The following is a 24,226-nucleotide window of genomic DNA, read 5'->3' as shown; positions in this document are numbered from 1 at the left end:
CGCCTTCAAGGACCGGTATCGCGCATGTTTGTAAAATGACAAAAGCAGAGGAAATCGCCACAATCATGTCCGTGTTTCTTGTAATCCCTTTCCCAAGGTGTGTCTTGATCCACGCATGCCAGTCTTGGGTCCCGCGCCTCCGCCCAGAGACCACCATAAAAGAAAGGGGTAGGAATGCAAAAACCAAAATCCGTGACGCTAACTCAGTATCTTCCAGCCGGAGCCCCCATCGGTGGCGGTGGCAGATTGCCAGCGGAGTAAGGGTTCGCATCTGCGTAGGTTGAGGCGCCGTACTGCGGGTACGCGGTGCCAGGAGCTGGGATGGCATACGGATTAGCGGAGCCGTTCATCAGGGCGTTCTGTTTAGCGTCGCGCTGTGCCCGGTCGCGTTGCTTCCTCTTCTTGCGTCGCTTGGCCTCGAGCTCATGCACATGGTGGCGTTGTTCGTTCATCTCTTTCCACTCGCTGAAAGCGCTCTTGACACCGAGCGCTGCAATACCGACTGCTGCTGCATCTTGCAGCATGTTCTTGCTCTTCCGCTTGCGAGCTTCTTCAGGCGACATTTCACCCTCGGAGACGAGCTTGCGCCGCTTCTCCGATGCCACCATGGACGTGTAGACACCGTGCGCCGCATGAATGGTTGCGACAGTCGCCAGTCCCGCAGTGAGGAGTTCCTTACCTCGCATTTTCTTCCGTTGCTGTTCCATATCCGTAGTCGATTCCGAGCTCACGCTGCTGTTGCGTCTTCCGCGCGTCGCCACGGGGCCGCCCGCTACGCTCCCGGCCATGGATGTCCTTGGATAATCGTCATCCGCCGATCCGCGAGGACGACCGTACCGGCGACCGCGCGAGGGAACGTAACTATCGGCACTCGAGCTGCTCGGAGACCTGCGACGCCGGGACTTGGATCGAACACGGTCGTAAATGGCCTTGCCGGCGGCAGCAATGGCGCCGGCCCCCGCAAGGTTCTTGATGGCACCTCCGCCTCCTTCCTCACGGTCCACGGAACGGCCTCGTGACCGGCTGCGGCTGAAGAGAGAGCGAGCACGGGAGCGTGAGCGGGAAGGAGATCTACCCCGGGAGGCGGAGCGATCTCTCGGACCGTTTGCCAGACGATTAGCGACCAAGCCGCCAATCACAGCCTCGGCGGTGTGGCGCTTGCTCTTCTTATCCGGGTCTCTGTCAACAAGGCCGTCGATGCCGGCAGCACCAAGGGCAGCGGTTGCGATGCGAGTGCCCTTTTCGCCGGTCCAGGCACCGGGATCTTTGCGGCTGCGGAAGGCTTCGACGGCTCCGGCGACGAGGGCCGCCTGGGCAGCCTGCTGCCACTTGCGTTCGGACTTGCCGTGACGGCTCCGGCTCCGGCTGCGGTCATCGTAGCGATCATGGCGATCATAGCGGTCGGCGTACCGGTCGTCCCGACCACGAGACCTGCTCTTGCTGCGCGACTTCCCAAGCACGGCGCCCATGACGCCGCCAAGGCCAGCGTCATCCATGAACTCCTCGACCTTGGACTTGCGGCGTTCGCGGCGCGGAGGACGGTCATAGTCGTCCGAGTAGTAGGGATCGTCACGGCTTCGTCGGCCCCGCGGCGCAGGGGCGTAGTCACTGTAGTCGTCGTCATAGTAGTCACGGCGGCCGACAGAGCGCGCTCGGCGCGGAGGGCCGTAATTCTCGCGCACCTTGGTCCGGCGGTATTCGGCGCCGGGTGGGGGGAAGTCGCGTGGGATATCCTCGATGCTGTCGTCGCGGGCGGGGCGGTAGACGAGGTCGCGCTGGGGCGGGGCGTTGCCACGCTGGATGTACGTCTCCTCGACGTATTCGGGCTCACGGGTGCGAGTGCGGCGCGACTCGTGACGGCGTGGGCCGTCATCGTAGCCGTACTGTGACATGGCGGCGGCCTGGCGCTCGTGCGAGCGTCGGTGAAGAGGTGGAGTGACAAGTGAGATAGGTGTCTGGTGGTAGGTCAGAGTGGGCGCTGTGAGGAGAGCGGGGGGCTTGTATACCTTGCGGAGGAAGTTGGGAGAGTAAAGAGGAGGCGGGTATGGAGAGTAGTTGGGCAGAGGGCGGGCGCGCGTGGACGGTTGGCGGTATTTGTTTGAAGCTAGCTGGTATGGCCGGTGAGGGATCAGGGTGGATTCGAGAAGGCTGGATGGTGCAGGATTTGCAGCGCTGGGCAAGGCGGGCGGGCGGGCAGGCGGCGGCTAAGGGCAGAGCCTTGGGCTCGGGGCGGGGGGGTTCGCTGCTGGTATGACGCCAGCGCGCGGCCGACTGAATCACAATGCAGCAGCCAGCGCAGGTTGCCGTGAATTCCTGTTTTGCGTGCGCCACGGCAAACACCTGCGGCGGGAGCATCAGGGTCCCTGCGAGTGATTGCGCCGTGGCAATCGCCAACACCGGCTGCGGCCAGTGGCACTCGCTGCTTGCTGTGTTGGGCGGGCAGGCTGGAGCAGCCCAAGGCAGCGCGACGGAGAGGCCAGGCAGGTCAGGCAGGCCGACCTAGGCGGAGGCCCGGCATGACGTCGGTGCTGACCACATCACCTGCGACTCCAACGGCCGCCCGTCTGCGAGCCGCTGATGACACTGCCACGCGCAACGCCGGCGGCGCGCCCACGGCTGGCAGCCAGGTGCCAGGCACGCTCGCCCCCAGCCCGACCGCGGTCCAGATGGGGCTGGGGCTCCCGCAGGCGCATGCGTGCGGTCCCAAGCCAAGCAGCGTGTACGAGGTACGGTGGGCCATGTGCACCATGCCCGTAGCGTCCGGGCGGCAATCGGGCGTGTCGGAGTTCGGGGTGCAACTTTTATCTGATCTCATCACGACTGGCACCGGCTGCTCTCCACGAGCGCTGCAGAACGCCTTAGCTCCCCATGTCCGGCAACAACACCACCACCGACATCCTGCTGGTCGGTGACCCCCACTCCGCCCCCGCAGCCCCGCCTGTGCTAACCCGCCCGCCCTCCTGATAGGCCGGTGCTTTCGCAGCCTTCACCGTCGACCTTCTCGTCTACCCGCTCGACACCCTCAAGACCCGCCTGCAGTCGCCCGACTATGCCCGCCTGTACCTCAATGCCAAAACGAACACCATCAACCGCCCGGCCCTCTTCCGCGGCCTATACCAGGGCGTCGGCAGCGTCATAATAGCCACATTGCCTTCTTGTACCTTGCCCCACCTTGCAAAAGCAAAAAAAAAGTGCCCGGCCGGCTGACAGCCCGAAGCAGGAGCATTCTTCACCACCTACGAGGGGTTCAAGGCCTTCCTGACCTCCCACAACCCAAAGCTGCCCTCGCACAACTCCCACCTGCTGCCGCAGCCCGTCATACACTCGATTGCCTCCTCGGTCGGCGAGCTCGTGTCGTGCGCGATCCTGACGCCCGCCGAAGTCATCAAGCAGAATGCCCAGATGGTCGACGCCCGCGCCGGCCGGGGCAACGCCACCGTGCAGACCCTAGCCAAGTTCCGCTCCAACCCCCTCGCCCTCTGGCGCGGCTACACGGCATTGGCCGGCCGCAACCTGCCCTTTACCGCCCTCCAGTTCCCCATGTTTGAGCGCATGAAGGAATACCTCAAGAGCTACCGCGACAGGGCCGGCACCAGGACCGGTTCGCTTGCCGAGAGCGGCATGATCACGGCCATCAGCGCCGGCTCTGCCGGCAGCGTCGCCGCCGTCGTCACCACCCCCATCGATCTCATCAAGACGCGGATCATGCTGTCTGCTGCCGAGGCCTCCAAGCCGGCGCCCGACGCGGCACCGGGCGCCCTCAAGGATGCCCTGGGGAACACGTCGAAGCCTGCGGGAGACGGCCCCGTTGCTGCTGTCAAGGACTTGTCAGGCAAGAGCGGCTCCCGAAAGTCGAGCTTGGCCATTGGCCGCGAAATCATTGCCCAGGAGGGTTTCCGCGGCATTTGGCGCGGCGGTGCCCTTCGCGCTGTTTGGACCATGGTCGGAAGTGGCTTGTATCTAGGTGTATATGAGAGCGGCCGCATCTGGCTGGCTCGCCGTAGAGGCGAAGACGTGAACGCAGATGATTTGTTCTAGACATTGTCCAAGATACGTGCATTTCGAGTGAACATGGTTGCGGGTTCAATTGCTTGATTCCGACTTTCTGTCTGGTACATGGTGCCCTGCTGACGACTACCCTTCGCCCTTGATTCTAACCAAGCCGTCGGGCACGGAGGCCTCCTCTTAGCCCTCTACGAGCAGCCATCGCCTCCACCTCCACCTCCACATTAAATCGAGACCTCTTCTATAACGTGAAATTCAAGACAGTAGAGTTGGGTATCGTCGTTGAAGACCATGAGAACGTCCAGGGAGGCCCGAGGAATAATAAGGTAGACAAAATAAAAGTCGACACGGCCGCCGCGTCACACCAACTAACTTTTTCCTCCTTGATTTTCAAAGCAGCCTTATGCCCCCGAACGTAAAATGAGATTGGACGATGCCGCGGACGCCGTGAAAGAAGTTCAACGAGCAGGTAGGAGACTCCAAGCGGTCGGTGAAAGGATTCTAGGTCCAACGGTCAAGGAGTCGTGGTGATGGTTGCGGTTGTTGAATCCGCAAGGTTCATCGGACGCGAAGATGCGGAAGACCAAAAAATAAAACTAAAAATAGGATGGTCGTTTACTCATTTTTCGGCCCAGCGGGTCTCACGAAGGGGCAGGTCACCGGTGCGGGTGCCAAGAAGCTCTGCTTTCCATGCCCAGTACTCGCCCAGACGAATCTCAGCATAGCTGGCATAGTCGAAGTCAATCTGACTGATCTTTGCTTGGATCAGGGCCCAGATACCCCAGTAGAAGCCAGGCACGCCACGGAAGTCGTCGACCTCGCGGACCAACTGGTCGGTCTTGGCGTCCACGTCGGCCTGAGGCAAGGGCTGGGGCAGGTGCGAGCTGTAAGATGAGACATAGGCGCTGATGAAGTCACGGCGCTCGGAGCGGGTCGGCAGGCAATTGAAGTCGCAGTCGAAACCACCCCACTCGGCGAAGTGGTTACTGATGTCAAAGGCGGCGGGCGCCGGGGTAGCGTATTCATAGTCAATAAAGTCCACGCTCAGGGCATCGATAGAGGAGTCGGTGACGTTGGACTCGGCAGTCGAAGCGGGAGATTCACCCGACTCAGGCTGGGGCTCGATGATGACGTTGCCGGAAAGGAGGTCGCAATGGCAGAAAACCAGAGGATTGGCACTGATGCCAGGGGTGGAGCTGAGGCGGGCCACGAGCCAGACCAGTTCGCGCTGAAGCGTGGCCTTGCGCTTCTGCTCGGCGTCGGTTGCGTGGGGCAGCGAGTGGATCCACTTCTGCATGACGGTCCATAGGTTGGGCGAGGGCTTGTCCGGGGTGATGTTGTCGGCAGCCTCCAGCCAGGAAGCCTTGCGGCGATGGATGCGGTCGTCTTGGGCGGGGACGGGGGCGTCATCGGAGGGAATCTCGGTGAAGAGGTAGGAGATGGGCAGTGTCGCGTGCCACTGACCAAGGCGGCGGGCGACGCCGCGCCAGACGTCCTGGCGGCGGAGGTCGGGAGGCGAGCAGACGGAACCCTCGATGAACTTGTACAGCAGGCCGTTCTCAAAGCGGGCAAAGAGCGGGGGCGCGAGCTTGTGGCGGGCAAGCAGCGAGTGCGAGCGAGTCTCTCCTGAAGCGGGCGTGAGCAGACTGCGGGGCAGCTAGGTAAGGCGGGGCGGGGCGGGGCGGGACGGGACCAACTTTCTCTGTCGATGAGGACATCGGTGCCGCGGCCGTAGGCTCTCATGAGCACGGCCTCGCGGTCGATCTGCTCATCGGACCAGCCGGGCAGCTTTAGGACGGCCTTGAAGAGCTGCAGGGGCTCGGTTCAGCGGGAGGGTCGCGGCGGGGCTGGGGCGGGTGCTTGCCTTCGACGTACAGTGTTTGTGATACCGTCGGTGAAGCGGACGAAGTCGATGGCATCCTGGTGCTGGCGCCACTCGGGACGCAGGGCCAGCACCAGCTGCAGCGCCGACTCGTGCGAATTGGCGCTGTCGTAGCGCAGCGGGATGTAGGGGAGGGCGTCGTGGTCCATGGTGACGAGTGTCGGGGGCGCACGCGGAGAAGCACGGGAGCAGAGAGGCGCAGGCGGAGCGGGGGCGGCGAGAGAGCGAGAGAGAGGGTGTGTGAGAGAGAAGAGGTGTTGGCGGCGGTGCGGGCAAAGAGCGGGTCACGGCACGACTTTCATGTGAAGTGATGTCGGCCCAGGGGCAAGGGTCCTGGGGAGGGCTCGTGCGCGAGAGGCGACAAGTGGGCGCGGCCGCGCAACAGTGGCGCTGGTGGAGGCGTGTTGCAGCATGGGAGGAAGTCCGCCAGGCACCAGGCGAGGGTGACGGTTGGCTGCCGGGCCAGGGACCTCGCGGCCAGGGCGGCGGTCTAGCGATCCAAGGGACCCAAGACGTGGGACCAAGGGACCAAGAGCCAAGGGACCACCCAGGGTGCCAGGAATTCTCGCTAGCGATTTTTAGCCACAGCCGTTGCGCCGCGCTGCCGGCGCGGCCCAAAACATGGACGGTTTTGCTGCGACGGCAGGCTTCCTTGTCCTCGTTCTGGACGCGGCGGACAGCGGGGCACCGCAGCGGACAGCGGACAGCGGGCAGCGGGCAGCGGGCAGCGAGCAGCTTCCCTGTCGGCGGCGTCACAGCGTGTCTCGGAGCACGTGCGCTGTGTCGCTCCCCCACCGTCTGCGGATCGCCGCCGCCGCCTGCTCCGCCCGCGTGCCCACTATCCCCTTCCGTCTTTGGCCATGGCGGCCGTGCCTCCACCGCCAACCAGACCTGCGCCTGCCAGCCTCACGTGCAAGCATCATCATCCGCCCTTATCGTGCTGCGCACTACTGTTGACCGGCTGCCCGAGATAGGCTTGCTGCTGCGTAAATACATACATCCAGACCACCGCCTGCCATGCTGCCACGCTGCCGTCCTTTGCCCGCTGCCCGTGTCCACCGCTCCCAGCATGGCAACCGAGCAGACGCCTCTTCTCCCCCCCGGCGATGCCTCGTCGTCCAGCAATGGGCAGCGACGGATGGCTGCGAGCTCCGTGGGCGAGCGTCTGCCGTACAACGACTACGCCACCATCGACTGGCTGCGCGATTTGGTCAGAGATTCCTACCGCTACCGATACATCCATTCGAGAAAGGGCCTCCGCTACGCCCTCGTCGCCGCTTTTGATTCCTGCTCCGGCTGGATTGCCGTCGCCGTCATTGGCTCCATCACTGCATGCATCGCCTTCGTCGTCGATGTTGCTGAAGCCACTGTTTCCGATTGGAAGCTGGGCTACTGCACCACAAACCCATTCCTGAGCAGAGACGCCTGCTGTGCCCCTACGGACCATGCCGGCGATTGCCATGCCTTCCGACCGTGGTCCGCCACGTACTGGTTCTCCTTTGCTATCTATGTCGTCGCCGCCCTGGCGTTTGGAGTCGTGTCGTCCAGCGCAACCATGTTGACCAAGCGGTCTCTACCCGTTGTCGACCACAACACTTCGCTACGGCCTCTTCCCTCCGGTAAAACAATCTACATGGCTGCCGGTAGCGGTATCCCCGAAATCAAAACGATCCTGTCTGGCTTTGTGATCCCCAATTTTCTGGACTTGAAGGTCTTGCTGGTCAAGGCTTTTGGCGCTACCTTTGCAGTAGCGACTGGCATGTGTCTTGGGAAAGAAGGCCCCTTTGTGCACATCTCAACATGTGTTGGATATTTGGTTTGTCGTTGCTTTCCCAAGTACAGGGACAACGGTAGGAAGATGCGTGAGATGTTGTCTGCTGCCTGTGCTTCCGGACTGAGTGTTGCTTTCGGTGCACCCATTGGGGGCGTATTGTTCAGCTACGAAGTAAGTCGAATGCTGCGCATCAGCCACCCTGTCCCCTTTCTTTGCCGTTGCGAAAGGGGAGGGGAAAGCCACTTCTTGCTGCACGTGATGAGAGGTGGCAAGATGCCAACACTGATGAGCACCGCGTCTAGGAAATCAGCACATACTTTCCTCGGAAAGTCCTGTGGCGAGCCTTCTTATGCTCGCTATTCGCTTCAATGATTCTGAAAGCGCTGAACCCTAATGGTACTGGAAAACTAGTCCTCTTCGAGACCAACTACGGCACCTCATACGAAGCCATACACTACCTAGTTTTCATTGCCCTCGGAATTGCGGGGGGCCTGTTTGGTGGTATTTTCTGCAAGGCAAACTTCAAATGGTCCAGGTGGTTCAGGCAATTGCCACTCATCAAAAGTTACCCCGTGTTCGAGGTCTTCCTCGTTGCTCTGGCCACGGCGCTTCTCCAGTTTCCAAACCCCCTGACGAGAGATTCTGGCGATGTTATTGTCAGAAACCTTCTAGTCAGTTGTCGTGATGCAGAGTCATCGACGTCGTTTGTCTGCCGCAACGAGGCCAGGACGGACGGCAAAGGAGATTATATTGCCTGGTTGATTCATGGCTCGGCAATCAAGCTAATTCTCACAATAATCACCTTCGGCACAAAAGTGCCGTCCGGCGTCATCATACCTGCCTTGGACGGAGGCGCCTTCTTCGGACGTTTGATCGGACAGTGCATGGCCTCGACATCCCCGGGAATCTTTGCCATGGTTGGTGCAGCTGCGTTTCTTGCTGGCGTCAGTCGCATGACCATATCTTTGTGCGTAATCATGTTCGAGGTACGATCTTCAGCCTTTCTCTTTTTCTCTCAGCCCCTGCTGACACCTGAGGCCAGCTGACTGGCGAGTTGGAGTACATTGTTCCTCATATGATTGCTATTCTCGTTGCCAAGTGGATAGCAGATGCAATTAGCAGCGAGGGCGTTTACGATCTCGCTCAGACGATTCTGGGCCATCCTTTCCTCGACAACGACCACGCACTCAAGCTTGTTCAGGCGTATGGGACGTCTCCAAAGTCGGCCGCATCGCTCTCCCCCTCATACAATCGAGACGCCAATCCGGCCCTTGTGGAAGTGCTGATCCCCCCTGCACGAACGATGGAGGAGATCACCGTCGAGGTACCCTCAAGCAACACGGTACCCAGTAGCGTCCTCGAACGTAAGTTAGGTCAATTACATGACAGAGGGCTGATGGATGCGGGGCTGGTGCTCGTGCGGAACGGTATGCTGCAGGGTTATCTACCTGGTACGTGGCTTCCTGAGAAGAGTTTGCCAGCATTGTCGACTGACGAACCTGCACGGAAATAGAGGCTGAGTTGGAACATGGTATGCGGGGTCTAGGATTAACATCATCCGGAGACGCAGAAGTTCGACTTTTAGGGCCTATAGTGGAGAGTCGTCATGACGAGGAGGGAGTCGATTGCAGCCGCGAGCAGATCGGCGTCTTAGACCTTTCTGCATTTGTTGACCGGACACCACTGACCCTATGCTCGAAGGCGCCACTGGAATATGCTGTCGAGATGTTCGGAAAACTGGGCTTGAGATTCTTATGCGTAACCGAAGAGGGAACTGGGAAGCTTCTTGGAGTGGTGATCAAGAAGCGGCTTGTGGCATATTTGGAAACGCTGCACCCACAGGAATGAAGCCTGGAATTTGCTTGGTGGCCTTCTTGTGAGTAAACAAGGAAACACCATGAGAACATGCTGCACTCCAACATATCCTTCGTACGATTGTATCTGCGGTTGATCCAACTTCTATCCAATATTGCATAGACGCGGGTATCCTGCTTCGACTGCGTCTACTCTCTTATGACTCTTCCCAATAAGTAGCCTGATAGAAACGAAGTAAGAAAGGTAAATAGATCTGACTAGGGAAAGGGTCTCATCTGGAACTAGAGCTTCTGCGCCCTGGGTGTATTCTTTGTATTGCTGTTTCCATTTCCGTTGGCCAACGCTTTGAGAACTCGAGGGCTGAGGACACGCTTCTTTTCGTCGGGAAGGGCTGCCCATTCTCGTCGCTCTTCTTTCTCCTTCTCACGCCACGATTGAAGTTGCTTGGAAAGCCAATCAGTGCAGTAATCAGCCGTCTTACCGACTGCCTCCATTGGAATGAGGTGACCAACCCCCGATATGGTGATTTCCGAAACACGGCCTTCGGACGCACCGCCGCTGCCACCAATGCCGACGCCTGTGACCTTCATTTTGTCGGCACGATATTCAGGAGCCGATAGGTCTGACGTTTCGCCAAATATGTACAGAACCGACGGACGCAAGAATGGCAACATCTGAAACGTAATGATGGCTTCGGCGCGATAGAACAGAGAGTTGGGGACAAAGGTCTCTGGGGTGCAGTCAGGGTAAGTCTTCGAGTCTGGAAGCTGAGGCTCTGTTTGCGGATCACCCCAGGGGTCGAAACAAGGTCTGAGAAAAGTAAAGACCTCCTGGTGTTTCGTGGTGGCTAGCGTCACTCCAGCGGTAGACGACGGTGCCAGTGTCGGTTCAGCCGTGGCTGGGGCTGGAACCGGGGTGGTAGACTCTGGGGGGGACGGGTAGATGGCGGTGGGCAGGTCCCGCAGGCCATGCTTGACCCACAAGTCCAGTACTCGGGGGTCCCATGTCTGATAGAACTTGCTCTTTCCAAAAGCCTCAGCGGCGGCCTCACGAGAGGGCCAGTAGTCACGACGACGAGCGGAAGCAGCGGCGGGATCCTGGTTGCCCCTTTTGGAGGTTCTACGCTGAATGACGGGGTCAATCAAAATAAGGGATTCCAAAAGGCGGGGATGCATCAGAGACAAGTTGACGAGATTGTTGCCCCCCATGCTGTGGCCGACGCCGAAGATTGGGCGGACCATCTGGTCGCGAAAGCTGTTGACCATGTGGAGCAGGTCGCGAGGATGGTCGAACCAGCTAGCTGCAAGAGGTTAGCAGGGAGCTGATGACAGTGGGTTGAGTGCAAACGGACGGTCGTTGCCAAGTTTGTGCTCGTTTAGTACGCCGCTGGCGCCCTGATGAGCGACATCAGCAATCCAGATGCTGCGGATGGAGAAGCCAGCGGATTCGGCGCGGCGGAGCATCTCTTCCCACAACGGCTCATACAACTCCTGCTCGCCAATTAGCCATGGTCGACTTGGCGTGGATCGCATCCAGTACCTTGGGAAAGCCGTTGGCGTGGGCTCCAATGATAGTGACATCGCCAGGCTTGGGGTTCGGGTTGTCGATTGGAATGTACTGCTTCACGGCGAGGTGGAGAAGGTCCTCCTGGCTGTGCGCAGTCGAACGGGCATGCGAGCGGATGTGCTGACACGGAAGGACGTGCTCTTTTACGTGGAAAGGAAAGTGGGCCATGTCCGGAAGTGGTTGCAAGCGAAGATTGAGGATTGGGAGGACTACTGCTACGGGGATCGGTGTCCAAGGCTATCCAAGAGCGCGAAAACAGCAAGTGTAGGTGTGCGCGCAAGGCTACCGGCGCAGGAGTGTCATGTTGGTAAGAAGCCTGAGAGGGAGAGGTGATGGACGAGGCCACGGGTCGCCGAGGGTGTCGCGCTTAAGCGAGCGGGCCGAGGTTAATAAGTACTTATCAGTGCCAACCAACCATCACCGACTCTGCAAAGTGGGTGTTGATGAAGCTTCGGCTAGGCGATTGCACGACCGAGCCAAGCTGATGGCTGTACTACGTAGAATGGAGTAGCAGTCGGGATGCTTGCTGTCGCTGGTGCTTGGGGCCGGGGCGGGTGGCGTGTACTGCGTAGGGGCCATGCGGCGACGGCCTGGACGCAGTCGTGAGCAACGCGGATACGATGCCAACCGCGACAGGCTGCAAGAGCACGCATGGCGATGGCGGTGCTGGAGTCGGCGGTGCAGCATTGCGGGCATGCGGGAAGGCGCCGTCACGTGCATGCGGAACTAGCGCGTTCTTGCGGCGCGTCGTCGCGTGGCGGCCGGCGGAGCACAACACTTCCGCCTGTCTCTGCTGCTCGTTTCCTCTTCACTCGACACGCGCGCCATGGCTGATGATACGGCCATGGATGTCGACCCGCAACAGGGCGTCTTCTCGTCCGTCACCTTTACCGCCATCCCCTCCGCAAACCTGCCGCCGGACCGCGTCGACCAGGTGCGTCGCGCCTCATCCACCCCCCGCCACCTTGCTCTGCTGATCCGTCCTGCAGCTTCGACGCATCTTGGAGGACAATGGCGCTGCTTACCGCTCGTTGAACCCGAAAACACAGCGCGTCGATAACATCACCGACTTCACCCACATCATTGCTACCACCTCCGACTTTCCCGACTACCCGCTTGCGCTCGACCACTTCGTCCACGTTGTCAAGCCACAATGGATTGACGACAGCCTCCGCCGTGGGAAGCCTGTCAATCCGCGCGCCCACAGCCCAGACCCATGCCTGTTCATGTCCGACGTCATTGTAACATGCGCCGCCGACATTCCCGAAGGAGACACCGAGGCCATCATGGGCGGCGTCCTCGCCATGGGCGGCCAATACTCAAGCGCTATCACCAAGATGACCACCCACCTTGTCGCCTTGGCTCTGGACGATGACAAGTGTGCCCTCGTTCAGGCCAAGAACCTCAAGTGCAAGATTGTCCTACCGCACTGGTCCGTCTGCCACCACGCCTAGCTCGGCTCCCACTGATCGAGAACAGGTTCGACGACTGCCTCAAACTGGGCAAGAAGATTGTCGAGGCGCCCTACCAGCTACCGAATCCGCCCATTCTCTCGCGCGACCCCAGTCTCCCCATTGCTCATTATCCCAGCGAGGCCATCAAAGACGCCACCAACCCAGATCCTCAGACGCTGCCAAGTCCGGTCAGCCTCTCGTCTCCAAACATCCCGCGATCCCTGCAAGTCTTCTCAGGTAGAAAAATACTGCTTTCGCCTGATCTGAACATTGGTCCGCGCATACGGACCACCATCGAGGAGCTCGTGAAAGCTGGTGGTGGCGCCATTGTAAACCATGTTAATCGGGCTGATATATACGTTTGTCCATACCGTGACGGAGATGACTACATAAGCGCGTCCCAAGCTGGAAAAGACGTCGGCAATCTCTCTTGGTTGTACTATCTCATTACCTACGACCTTTGGACGTCACCCATGCGGCGCCTCCTGCATTATCCGGTTCCACGCAATGGAGTTCCAGGGTTCGAAAAGTATAAGATCAGCATCTCAAACTACGTTGGCGAAGCCAGAGTTTACCTCGAAAGCCTGGCGAAAGCCTGCGGCGCTACATTCACAAGGACTTTCAAACAGGAAAACACCCACTTGGTGACGGCTCATTCGCAAAGCGAAAAGTGCCATGCTGCGCAAGAATGGGGCATCCATTTGGTGAACCACATGTGGCTCGAAGAAAGCTACGCCAAGTGCAAAGAGCAATCCCTAACGAATCCGCGATATACCCATTTTCCCGCCCGTACAAACCTTGGCGAGGTCGTGGGTCAGACGCAAATCGATCGAGACGCTGTTGAGAAGTATTTTTTCAAACCAGCAAATGCAGGCACAGCCAAGAGGAATGCTCATGATCCCAAAGGAGGGAAAACGGAGCAGCTGGACACGCTTACAGACAAGGACGCTGTCAGTTCACGGCTGGCCCACAAAAGTGCGGGCGAGGAGTTATCGGCACAGACGACACCCTTGGTGAATAAGGCTAAGCGCGGCAGGAGTGGCGGCACCAACACCGGCTCCTCTGGACGGGTTGGGGATGAGAAGGAGAACGACACTCCATCGACAGGCCGAGGCGCGAAGAGTAAGGCCTTGTCGAAGCTTCATGATCTCGCTCCGGACATTGCGCAGTACGAGAAGGAGAGCAAAAGAAGAGGCGGCGTCATATATGGAGGCAAAAGAATCAAGGACGATGCTGAGAACAACAGTAAAACCAAAGAGACACTTGCAGCAAAAAGGTCGCTGGAAGACGAAGACGATGACGATGAGGGTGATTCTGTCGAGAGGGGCGCGAAACGTAAGGCTAAGAAAGCGAAAGCTGAGGATTCGGGGACCGGCCACTTTTTGATGCTGTCTGGAGACAATCGATGGGTGGAGAAGACGAAGAAAGAGGCTGATGACCGGGTAAGCTTGCCGACTATCCCAATTGACTATGCAGTGGTGATGATATGTTAACGCTCAGTCATTAGAACAAACTCCGCGCGTTAGGCATCCAAGTCACACAAGACCCCGAGTTGGTCACAATCCTTTGTGCACCAAAGATTGTCAGAACGAAAAAGTTTGTCGCGGCCCTATCGAATGCCCCGGCAGTTGTCTCAACCAAATTCTTGGATTATTGTCTAAAGGAAAGGAAGGTCCCTGCGCCCGAGAAGTTCTTGCTCAGTGACAAGGAGGGCGAGAGACGCCAAGGGATCAAACTCACCGAATCGATTGCAAGAGCCGAGCAGAACCGGCGACATCTGTTGAGCGGATGGCACATATTTGTGACGGAGAAGGTCAACGGCGGGTTCGAAACGTACAGGGACATCATCACTGCGAACGGGGGTAGCTGTCTGCTCTGGAAAGGTAGGCCAACAACTGTGCCGAAGCGCAGACAGGCCAGGCTCGATGCCGAAGGGGACACGGCCATGAATTCGGAACCAGTATCGGACGACGGGCTGGAGGTGAATCGTGCCAACGATGAGGGCGACATACTGTATCTCATCTCCAGCACGGAAGCAGACGACGTCAAGCTCTGGCCAAAGTTCCGCGACCTGGCAAGGAAAGCAGACATGAAGCCGCGTATCGTCAAGCCTGACTGGATCCTTTTTGTGGCCATGGCACAGATGATCAACTTTGACGATCGATGGGAGCTCAATGACAACGATGCTGCAAATACAAAGGGTGCGAAGCGCTGAAGTGGCAGTCTGGACCTGTGGAGAGTGCGACGTATCTGGCTGCAAGACCATGTGCCGGATTCTCCTTGTTGACGTTGTTGTTGTTACCAGATCCTTTTTTTTTTTTGTTTTGCATTGCGGGAACAGGACGACGCGGAGTTGGGAGCAGCTGAAAATTTGTTGCACCTCTTTTTAACGACCTCGGGGAACGGAGCATCGAAGTTATTAGCGAGTAGCATAGGTATGAAGGCAGAGCACGGTTGGCAAGCGACATCCTGAAACAACAAGGATGAGCATAAGCCTCGAAGGGACAGCCCTCCCACTTTCCTGAAGCGGTAAGCACAATTTCACAGAATGTATAAACATCTATAAATAGCGGAGATCATCATCGTCTGTAGATACATTCGATGCTGCCACGTGCGGAGCTTGTGCTCATGCGTAGACGTCGACCAACATCTTTTAAATGCAGAGATGGCGGTGGCACACAGAACAGGAAGCATTCGGCTCGCGCCGTCGGATAGGAGATGGATATAGACATTGATCCGTTGGCGGCGCTGGTGACGCGTCGCAATCTTCGTTCCCTCGCCATTCACACGCAGCGATTCCATTAACCCCCCACCGTTTGCCATGCAGGCAGGCTTCCATTAACCCGAGTGTTTTTCCCGCCGCCAACACCATCACCGCAGAACGTGACGAAAAGCAGACCGAGGGGAACGAAAAAAAAAAAAGGAAAAGGAAAAAAAAAACCAGAAATGCGGATTCAGTCGTGTTTCTCATCATGTCGAATCATGAATCAATCGGCTTGCCTCCCGTCCGCAGTAGTGGTGGAGCCGCCGCGACTTGCCTTGTCGGCGTTGTCGGCGCTGCTGCTGACGCCGCTCGGTCTGCTCGGCGTCGGTTCCGGCGGCGGCGCGCCGTCCACCGCCGCCGCACCCGGGCCAGGACCGTGTCCGGACTCCCCGAGGTCGCTGGGCGGTGGCTGGGCGGGTTGGCCGTCGGCCGTCTTTTCGTCGGCGGCGGCGGCGGCCGGCGGGTTCTGGCGCCTGTCGACGCGGATGCGCCATTGATGGATGGAGAGGAGGGCGCCGAGGGCGACGGCGGTCAGGACGATGGCCAGAATGGCCCAAGGACTGAAGCCCATGGCGGAGGAGGGCGGGCGAGCGACAGATGGGGGTTGGTGTGTGTGTGGGCGGCGGGACGGTGGCACGGTGGCAGCGAAGGGCGAAGGGCGAGGGCGAGGCCAGAGATGAGCAGCTTGTTGCTTGGGTCGTCAGGAGGCAGTCATGTCGAAGACATCATGTTCCCTACTGGGCGGATGGATCACCACGTGAGCGACGTGCCACAACTCTTTTGGGAGGCCGGAGGTTTTTTGAATGGGCCGATGATGATATGGGCGTGCAGAAGAGTGGCGCGATGACGTGGAGGGGAAAGAAGGGTCCGGGAGGATTGGCACTCACGTTCACCGAATCCACAACATCACGCAGCAGGTGGCAGGGCGGGCGAGGTGAGAGCCAGCTAGGCCCACGGACGCTGCCACGGTATTTAAGGCCATGGTCAGGGGCCCGGCGCTGAGGGTCGCCGCTCCATAGAGCACGGGGACTCCGCCGTCCGGTGAAAAGGCAGGGTGGCAGGCTGAGAAAGGCTGGCCTCCCCACAACGCGCCGTCTAAGCGAGCCGCCGCGTCGTGTCGTGAGCGCCTCGTCACAGCCGCGAGTGCGGCCTCGCCACCGTGCTTTCGTGTATGTCGACGCTCGACCGCCTGCTGTCGTCGCCCTTCCAGTCGCCCTTCCAGTCGCCCGGCGCGCCGCCGGCGCTGCCGCTCAGATGCTCGACCCTCGCGCCGTCCATTTCCCAGCTGCCGACCCTCTCCCGAGCCAGGCCCGACTGCTGCTGCTGCTGCTCCGCCACAGACACGCCCAATGGAGCACCCTTGCTGGCAAAGCTGACGTCTGCGTCGCTGGCCAATTTTGCGTTGCTCTTGAACCCGCCCAGCGATGATTTCCGTCGCCTTCCGGCGCCTATCACTGGGGCGGCGCGGTGGAAGCGCAAACCGCCAAGCAGCATGAGCGCTGCCACCGCGAGAAGCCCGACCCCCATCGCGGTGCCTGCGCCCACGACGCCTGCCACTGCTGGCGGCATGCTCGAGCCGCTGCTGCCAGACGCCAAGGCCGCCGGGCTCCCGACTAGAGCAGGGCAGAAGATGGCCGCTGCATCGCACGCCGCACACCACTCGCCCACGTCGTCGAGCATGATGTCGCCCATGCTCGTCTCGAATTCCGACCAGCGCATTGCGGTTTCCGACGGCCCGTGACCGAAGATCGGATACGCAATCAGCTCGGACGAGTTGGATGTGCCGTTGCGGAAGTAGAAGCGCACCCAGAGATCCGACGTTGCTGGATAGCTCTCCGTTGCGGTGCCGTAGCTGAAGAGCTCAAACGCCATGCTGCTGGCAAACTCGGGAATCCCGTACGAATGCGACGAGTTGCTTCTTTGCTGCAGGGCCAGGGAGAAGAGCGAGAGCATTGGCTGGAACTCGCCAAACAGCAGCGACAGCTTCGCGTTTGCGCCTTGGGTCGCAATGTTGACGGCGAGCTGGCCTAGTATCTTCCTGGCCAGCATCTTCCCCGCTACCGCCCGGATCCACTGTGACGAGTTGGGCATGCTGTTGAACGCCCATTGTTGCCTGCGCCGTCTGTCAATTGCTTTCCAGTGCAATGTTGAGCTGCTGGCAACTCACTGATCCGCCAGATATCGGAGCTCGTCAAATGCGTTGGGCAAAGTGATGTTGTTCGAAAGTATGGCTCGAGTGCTCACGTTATGCATATACTGGTAGCTGAGATAGTCGTAGATGGCATACGCGTTGACGTAGCTGTACGCCACCTCTGGCAGGACTCCGTCCGAAGTTGCGGCCCCAACCCCACTATAGAAGGAACTCGTTCTAGCCTGCGTTTCATTGAACTCGAGCGTGTCGAAATAGCTCGCGCGATCAAAGACGTAGTTGAGGCACACTTCTCGGCTCAGAGTCAGGTTCAGAGCAGCCTGTGTTGCCGTAGCCAGACAGGAGCTTACCTTCCTGGCCAGCGAGGTAGACGCTGGCTGGATCAAGGGATGACGCCGTCCGGATGCGTGGGTACTGGTAACCATTCAAGGGTGCTTCAACGTAAGTCCCGTTTGCGAGGACAGCGGTTGCGGCAAGCGCAGGCGTAGCCGTGTCGTTCAGCGTGTGAGGCGGATACAGGCCCTGGAGGAAGGCTTGGGCGGTTGCGGCTGCGTAGGTAGCATCGGTGGCGAGCACATACAATTGGCTGTTCACGACGTCGTACTCGGAGATGTTGCGAATGGCGTCTGGGCCTCCAAGGTCGACGCTGTTGGCTTGCGGCGCGATGTAGCGCTGGCGAAAGATGGTCCCTTGGCTGTAGGCCTGTCTAGCTCCCAGAGGGGTGAGCTCGGCGAGCCCAGGCTGGCCCAGCAAGGGCGTGCGCTCTCCCGTGCGGGTGAAGATGACGGCGGCGTGGACGGCAGCACTCACTGTCAGAGGTGCTGAAGCCAGGAAGGCGGCGGTCAAGAACGAGGCTGCGCAGACGCCCATGGCTGCAGCGCGGACGACAGTCGAAGTAGCGCGAAGGCGGGGTGCGCTGGTTATCACAAGGCTGGGAGCGAGCGAACCAGCCCGTCTTATCGCATCACAGGCCTGCAAGGATAGCTCGTGGCCTCGAGGCTTGGGTGGAAGCGGGGTTGGCTGCAGCATCCGCCGTCAGACGGGATGGCGCCGCTTTCGTCGCCTTGACGAACCGCATTGCGCTGGTGGTGGTGGCGGCAGCGACTCCATGATTGGCGAGCAGCAGCACGAAGCGAAGAGGATGTCTGCGCAGGCTGATGTCGCGAGTGTGGGGTGGTAGAGGTCGACTACTATCCGCACTAGCGCTAGCTCCTCCGGTCGCTCCGGAACTCTTCTGCCCGCTGCTGCTGTCCGCTAAGCTCATCCGCTGTGCCATGCTCTTGGCTCTAGCAAGAAAGTCACTAAGTGTACTTGTTTAAATGCTTTCTCGTTGCCTGCTTGCGCCTGATGCTAGTTGCTGCTTGACCGTCCAAAGAAATTTTCTGATATTGTCATCTTCGTGCGAAGAATCCGTACTGGTATTTCATTATTCGAAGAGAGTAAACCCCAAAAAGAGACCCGTGCTCATGATCTGATCATACAGCCTTGCAAAACACCAATTCTATCTATCGGCTTCACACGGCCATTGCGCGCATAACAATCACTTGACTTCCCGCTTGCTCCCTTACACCGACACCTCCACACGGCCCTCGTTGCCGGGAGCGCCCTTGGCGACCGAGGGAAGGAGGTAGGTGATGTCGTCCCACGGGTGCCTGTACAGGCCGGTCCTGAGGCGCTTCTGGTCCAGGAAGTGGGCAATCAGACCAATGCTGCGGCCAAGCACGAACAGACCGTTGAGGACACCCATCTTCAGGTAGTCCTCGGCCTCCTCCTGCGTGAAGGAACCGCCGCTGCGGACGAGGTCGACGAAGCAGACAGCAATGCAGCCGTCGACGTTCAGGATGAGGTTGTCTTTCTTCGACGTCGTCACCGTCTCGACCGCAAGAGCATAGTCGAGCAGCTTGTGGCTCGGGAAGTTCTTGAGCACGTACTCCTTGACAAGCTCGACACGAAGGTCGGGGTTGTTGCGCGACTTGATCCTGTGACCAATACCCGGGATGAGCTTGTTCTCCTTCCTCATCGTGTCGACGAAGTCACGGGGGCTGAGACCCTTGTCGTACGCCTTGGTGAACTCCTCGGCCGCGCCGTCAAGAGCACCACCGAAACGCGAGCCAATCGTCAGCAGACCGCTGACCAGCGCGCTGATCAAGTCCTTGCCAGCTCTGGTGGTGATAATGGTGTTCATGGCACCAGACACGGCCGGACCGTGGTCGGCAGTGAGCATGAGGACCATCTCAAGGAACTTGCTGGCGTACTTGGGCAGGCGGCGACGGAACCAAAGCAGCGACATGACACCACCGATGCCGATGTCCTCCCTGAAGACGTCGGAGATGGGCATGCCGGCATACAGCAGCTCCTGCCCACGGTCGTCGGAGATGGTGGAGATGAAGGCAGCCGGCTTACGGATGAGGCCAAGCTCCTGGGCCCAAGAGTAGTCAATGGGGATCTTGGGCACGGCAGGCTCCGACTTGGGCACAATGATGCCGTCGGCAACCTGCTTCTGGTAGACCTCAGCAAGGACCTGAGGGAGGTCCTCGAAGGTGTCGGGCACATGGATGCCCGCCTCCTTCATCGAGGCGTTCTTGGATGCGGCAGTCTCGAGCTGGGAGTTGGCGAAGGAACCAGCGTGACCGAACTGCACCTCGGTGGTGAGCATGCCAGCAACGGTACCGATGGCCCAGGCAACAATGGGCTTGGTGATGACGCCGCTCTTGACAGCCTCAATCACGCGGTACTCTTCGACACCACCAACCTCACCGAGCAGGACCAGGATCTTGCATGCCGGGTCGGCCTGATACCTCAGAAGGTGGTCGATGAAAGTGGTACCAGGGTACCTGTCACCACCAATGGCAACACCCTCGTACACACCGTCGGTGTTCTGGGAGATGATGTTGTTGAGCTCGTTGGACATACCGCCAGACTTGGAGACGTAGGCGACGGAGCCGGGGCGGTAGAGCTTGGAAGCAACGATGTTGTCCATCATACCGCCAGTGTTGCCAATCTTGAAGGCACCGGGCTTGATGCCACCAACAGTGGCGGGGCCAATGATGGTGACGCCCTTCTTCTTGGCAACGTGCAGGATCTCACGGGCGCGCTGTAGGTTTGTGTGAGTAGCTGCTTCGCACGGGAGTGACGGGCGGACTTACACGCTCGGGGACACCCTCGGCGATGATGGCAATGGACTTGATCTGGGGGTACTCCATGAGCTCCATGGTGGACGAGTAGACACTGCGCGACGAGGCGAAGTTGACGACGGTGTCAACGTCGTTGTGCTTGGCCACAGCCTTATCGACGGACTGGTAGACGGGAAGCAGCGTCTCGCTGGTGCCCCAGTACATCTTGCTGACGAACTGGCCGCCGAAGGTGTAGATGATGCCGGCCACCGAGGGCTGCTTGCGCTTGCAGATGTAATCGAAGTCAAGCATGCCCTGGACGGCCTTGGGCTGCATGCCGTAGACGAAGCATCGCGTCTTGTTGTGGAAGAGGGTGTGCTGGGCGGGCGGGCTCAGCGGCCGGCTGGGGGCCTGGAAGCGGCGGATGTTGTCATTTGCGGAGAGCGTCTCGCCGTTGGAGGCGCCGTTGACAGCAGCGGGCATGGTGGGCAGAGGACAGGCTGCGCGAGTGGAGTGGATGGAGCTGGAGCTGGGCGCGGGTCAGCAAGCGAATTTGAGGGTGCTGCGCGATTCGGGTGCTGCGCGATTCGGGTGCGGCGCGAAGTGGGCTCGGAGCTGAGCTGTTTTTGCAGCAGCAAGGAAAAGCCGCCCAAGTCGCAGACGGTCGCCGGAGACGAGGCTGGGCGTGGGCAGGACATGGGCAGGACATGGGCAGGCGAGCTGGAGCAGCAGGCGGACATTGGGCGTCCGCACGGCAGCTGGCAGCGGGGTGGAGCGGTGGGCTGAGAATTGTGCGTGCAGAGCTTTTGGAGCTCGCGTGCTGCTACTCACCTTGTGTCTTGGTGTCCGCCGGGCACAACGCAGCGAGGGCTCTGGTGGAGGAGAAAGCGAGGAGTTGAGGCGGAGAAGTCGGGGGGAAAAGAAGAGCAGGCGAGGAGCGAGAATTGAGCTGAGTATGCTGAGGCGGCTGGCGTCCCGTTGAAAGCGTTCAACGACGGGTGCGCAGGGGGTCTCTGCGGTTGGTTGGGGTGCAGCGTCGGCGGCGGATCCGTCGTGCCTGGTCAGAGCGCCGAATGCCGGCGGTTCCCCCGCCCACCGACCTCCGGCCTCACGCAGCGCAGCAGCGTGCGGGCTGCCGTCATGCAGCGGAGCTCCGTTGACAGCGCCTCGGTGACGCGCTGACAGCCGTCGGGCCCGGAAATAGCAGCAGCTGACCGTGTTGGGCGTGAGGGTGTGGGCGGCGGTTGTCCTGGGGGCCCGCTAGTGCCAGGCCCGAGAACAAGGGTCAGGGTTGGCGCGCTGTGGGTGGAGATCTGCGAAACGATTTCGCTGAATCCCAACGACTGTCGAGCCCGCCCTGCATGCTGTCCGCCGCTGCGTTGCCGCCAGTGAACAATTTCGTGTCAGCGTCCCGCGCCGACCTCCTGCACCAAAGCTGCTCCTTTTCTCTGCCCGCCCTCCACTCTCCAGCTCCTGTCCACCTGGCTCCCGTCATCTCCTCGTCCTGTCAGCAGCAGGTAAGCACCGTCCAGCTGCAGCTTCAGCTCCAGCTCCTGCCCCCGCCGCCGCAGCGCTGCAAGGCCGCAAAGCCCTGCGTGTGCCGGCGCCGGCCCGCCTCACTCCGGCCTTGCGCCGTCCGAGCTGCGTCGGACTTCCAGAAGGAGCTGAACGCGCCTCAAATCCCCGCCCCGCGTCGCTGCTGTTCTTCTCTGCAACTCCTTCTTTTGCGCCGCCCGCCAGCTGACTTTGCCGCCCTCCCCAGACCCATTGACCCTTCCATCTCTTCACAATGTCCGCCAAGTCCATTCTCGAGGCCGACGGCAAGGCCATCCTCAACTACCACCTCACCCGGGCTCCCGTCATCAAGCCCACCCCGCTGCCCGCCTCTGCCACCCACAACCCGCCGCCCAGGCTCGCGTCGCTGCACTTCCCTGCAGACAAGGCCGTCAAGGACGTTTTGGACCAGGCCGAGGTCACGTACCCGTGGCTGCTGCAGGATGGAGCCAAGTTCGTTGCGAAGCCCGACCAGCTGATCAAGAGGCGAGGCAAGAGCGGCCTGCTGGCTCTGAACAAGCCGTGGTCTGAGGCTCGCCAGTGGGTCGAAGAGCGCGCCGGCAAGGCCCAGAAGGTCGAGCACGTCGAGGGCGTCCTAAGGCAGTTCCTGGTCGAGCCTTTCGTCCCTCACCCCCAGGACACCGAGTACTACATCAACATCAACTCGGCTCGTGAGGTAAGTCGTCATTGTTTCCAGTTTGTCGTTTCCGTCGCATTCGAAAAATTGGTCGTGTTGGGATGAGTGAAGACACGTGCAGTGGGCTGGGGCGGCCGTCCCTTTTTCTCTGCTCGGTCAATCCGGACGAAGGGAAATGACCCAACGCAGAAGCCGCGGGCCCACACCCAACATCAAACCACCCACTGTAACTGACCTCCCTTTGGTCCGCACTGCATCTCTTATCTGCCTCTAGCATCTCGTTTCACACCATCCCATGTCGCACATCCCGTAGCGTCCGCTGCATGCACGCGCGGGTGCTCCCGCCTCCGTTGGTCCTTACCATGCTAACGCCGATCTTCCCTTAGGGCGACTGGATCCTCTTCACCCACGAGGGTGGTGTCGATGTTGGTGATGTCGACGCGAAGGCCGAGAAGCTGCTCATCCCGGTGGACCTCAGCGAGTACCCCTCTAACGAGGAGATTGCCGCTAGTCTCCTGAAGAAGGTCCCCGAGGGTGTCCACAACGTCCTTGTTGACTTCATCTCCCGCCTCTACGCCGTCTATGTCGACAGCCAGTTCACCTACCTCGAGATCAACCCCCTCGTCGTCATCCCCAACGCTGATGCCACCTCGGCTGAGGTCCACTTCCTGGACCTGGCTGCCAAGCTCGATCAGACTGCTGAGTTCGAGTGCGGTGTCAAGTGGGCCATTGCCCGCAGCGCCACCGCCCTCGGCATGCCTACCCTCGCTTCCAAGGACAGCAAGGTCACCATCGATGCCGGCCCGCCAATGGAGTTCCCTGCTCCGTTTGGCCGCGAGATGAGCAAGGAGGAGGCTTTCATCTCCGAGATGGATGCTAAGACTGGTGCCTCTCTCAAGCTCACCATCCTCAACTCGTCCGGTCGCGTCTGGACCCTCGTCGCTGGTGGTGGTGCTTCCGTCGTCTACGCCGATGCCATCGCCTCGGCTGGTTTCGCCGGCGAGCTTGCCAACTACGGCGAGTACTCTGGTGCTCCCACCGAGACGCAGACCTTCCAGTACGCCCGCACTGTCCTGGACCTCATGCTCCGTGCGCCCACGCACCCTGAGGGCAAGGTTCTCTTCATCGGTGGCGGTATTGCCAACTTCACCAACGTAAGTGATGCCCTTTCTTTCGGCTATTGTGATGGCTCAAGTCTAACCCGCCACAGGTTGCTTCCACCTTCAAGGGTGTCATTCGCGCTCTGCGCGAGGTCGCGCCGGTGCTCAACGAGCACAAGGTGCAGATCTGGGTGCGCCGCGCTGGACCCAACTACCAGGAGGGTCTCAAGAACATCAAGGCTGTCGGCACCGAGCTCGGTCTCGACTTGCACGTGTACGGCCCCGAGATGCACGTCTCGGGTATCGTGCCCCTTGCGCTCAATGGCAAGAAGAGCGAGGTCCCCGAGTTCAGCGGCTAAGTGTAAAATATACCAGTGGGGGGTCTTTGGAGTGGATTGTCGTTTCTCTTTTTT

The 24,226-nt window shown here is 59.9% G+C and overlaps 10 protein-coding genes across 10 annotated transcripts; 4 read left to right on the top strand and 6 right to left on the bottom strand.

The window, feature by feature from the left end:
- Positions 1-203: 203 nt before the first annotated feature.
- BKCO1_6000113 (uncharacterized protein) lies at positions 204-1,892 on the bottom strand (the record flags this gene model as incomplete). The annotated part of the gene is made up of 1 exon (XM_020277754.1): positions 204-1,892. The coding sequence occupies one exon, from the start codon at positions 1,890-1,892 to the stop codon at positions 204-206; it is 1,689 nt and encodes a 562-aa protein (XP_020133865.1).
- Positions 1,893-2,868: 976 nt separating this feature from the next.
- On the top strand, positions 2,869-4,038 carry BKCO1_6000112 (mitochondrial carrier; the record flags this gene model as incomplete). Its single annotated transcript, XM_020277753.1, has 3 exons — positions 2,869-2,904; positions 2,968-3,157; positions 3,218-4,038. The coding sequence occupies 3 exons, from the start codon at positions 2,869-2,871 to the stop codon at positions 4,036-4,038; spliced, it is 1,047 nt and encodes a 348-aa protein (XP_020133866.1).
- A 586-nt stretch (positions 4,039-4,624) lies between these two features.
- BKCO1_6000111 (ethanolamine kinase) lies at positions 4,625-6,036 on the bottom strand (the record flags this gene model as incomplete). The annotated part of the gene is made up of 3 exons (XM_020277752.1): positions 4,625-5,631; positions 5,703-5,814; positions 5,881-6,036. The coding sequence occupies 3 exons, from the start codon at positions 6,034-6,036 to the stop codon at positions 4,625-4,627; spliced, it is 1,275 nt and encodes a 424-aa protein (XP_020133697.1).
- Positions 6,037-6,956: 920 nt separating this feature from the next.
- BKCO1_6000110 (chloride channel protein) lies at positions 6,957-9,509 on the top strand (the record flags this gene model as incomplete). Its single annotated transcript, XM_020277751.1, has 4 exons — positions 6,957-7,832; positions 7,964-8,647; positions 8,704-9,112; positions 9,175-9,509. 4 exons carry the CDS (start codon positions 6,957-6,959, stop codon positions 9,507-9,509), a joined length of 2,304 nt encoding a protein of 767 aa, XP_020133698.1.
- Positions 9,510-9,757: 248 nt separating this feature from the next.
- Positions 9,758-11,210, bottom strand: BKCO1_6000109 (toxin biosynthesis protein; the record flags this gene model as incomplete). Its single annotated transcript, XM_020277749.1, has 3 exons — positions 9,758-10,776; positions 10,828-10,966; positions 11,016-11,210. The coding sequence occupies 3 exons, from the start codon at positions 11,208-11,210 to the stop codon at positions 9,758-9,760; spliced, it is 1,353 nt and encodes a 450-aa protein (XP_020133808.1).
- A 658-nt stretch (positions 11,211-11,868) lies between these two features.
- BKCO1_6000108 (brct domain-containing protein) lies at positions 11,869-14,711 on the top strand (the record flags this gene model as incomplete). Its single annotated transcript, XM_020277748.1, has 4 exons — positions 11,869-11,976; positions 12,032-12,474; positions 12,522-13,938; positions 14,004-14,711. The coding sequence occupies 4 exons, from the start codon at positions 11,869-11,871 to the stop codon at positions 14,709-14,711; spliced, it is 2,676 nt and encodes an 891-aa protein (XP_020133844.1).
- Positions 14,712-15,483: 772 nt separating this feature from the next.
- Positions 15,484-15,831, bottom strand: BKCO1_6000107 (uncharacterized protein; the record flags this gene model as incomplete). The annotated part of the gene is made up of 1 exon (XM_020277747.1): positions 15,484-15,831. The coding sequence occupies one exon, from the start codon at positions 15,829-15,831 to the stop codon at positions 15,484-15,486; it is 348 nt and encodes a 115-aa protein (XP_020133815.1).
- A 560-nt stretch (positions 15,832-16,391) lies between these two features.
- On the bottom strand, positions 16,392-18,279 carry BKCO1_6000106 (histidine acid phosphatase; the record flags this gene model as incomplete). Its single annotated transcript, XM_020277746.1, has 3 exons — positions 16,392-17,373; positions 17,428-17,698; positions 17,760-18,279. The coding sequence occupies 3 exons, from the start codon at positions 18,277-18,279 to the stop codon at positions 16,392-16,394; spliced, it is 1,773 nt and encodes a 590-aa protein (XP_020133814.1).
- A 694-nt stretch (positions 18,280-18,973) lies between these two features.
- On the bottom strand, positions 18,974-21,005 carry BKCO1_6000105 (atp-citrate synthase subunit 1; the record flags this gene model as incomplete). Its single annotated transcript, XM_020277745.1, has 2 exons — positions 18,974-20,503; positions 20,556-21,005. The coding sequence occupies 2 exons, from the start codon at positions 21,003-21,005 to the stop codon at positions 18,974-18,976; spliced, it is 1,980 nt and encodes a 659-aa protein (XP_020133785.1).
- A 1,306-nt stretch (positions 21,006-22,311) lies between these two features.
- Positions 22,312-24,172, top strand: BKCO1_6000104 (atp-citrate synthase subunit 2; the record flags this gene model as incomplete). Its single annotated transcript, XM_020277744.1, has 3 exons — positions 22,312-22,752; positions 23,100-23,867; positions 23,924-24,172. 3 exons carry the CDS (start codon positions 22,312-22,314, stop codon positions 24,170-24,172), a joined length of 1,458 nt encoding a protein of 485 aa, XP_020133784.1.
- Between the last annotated feature and the right edge of the window lie 54 nt (positions 24,173-24,226).

The sequence above is a fragment of the Diplodia corticola genome (genome assembly GCF_001883845.1).
Source record: "Diplodia corticola strain CBS 112549 chromosome Unknown scaffold6, whole genome shotgun sequence".
Classification (NCBI taxonomy): Eukaryota; Fungi; Ascomycota; class Dothideomycetes; order Botryosphaeriales; family Botryosphaeriaceae; genus Diplodia; species Diplodia corticola.
The sequence above is the reverse complement of the archived record's forward strand: the minus strand, read 5'-3'. Positions and strand labels throughout refer to the sequence as shown.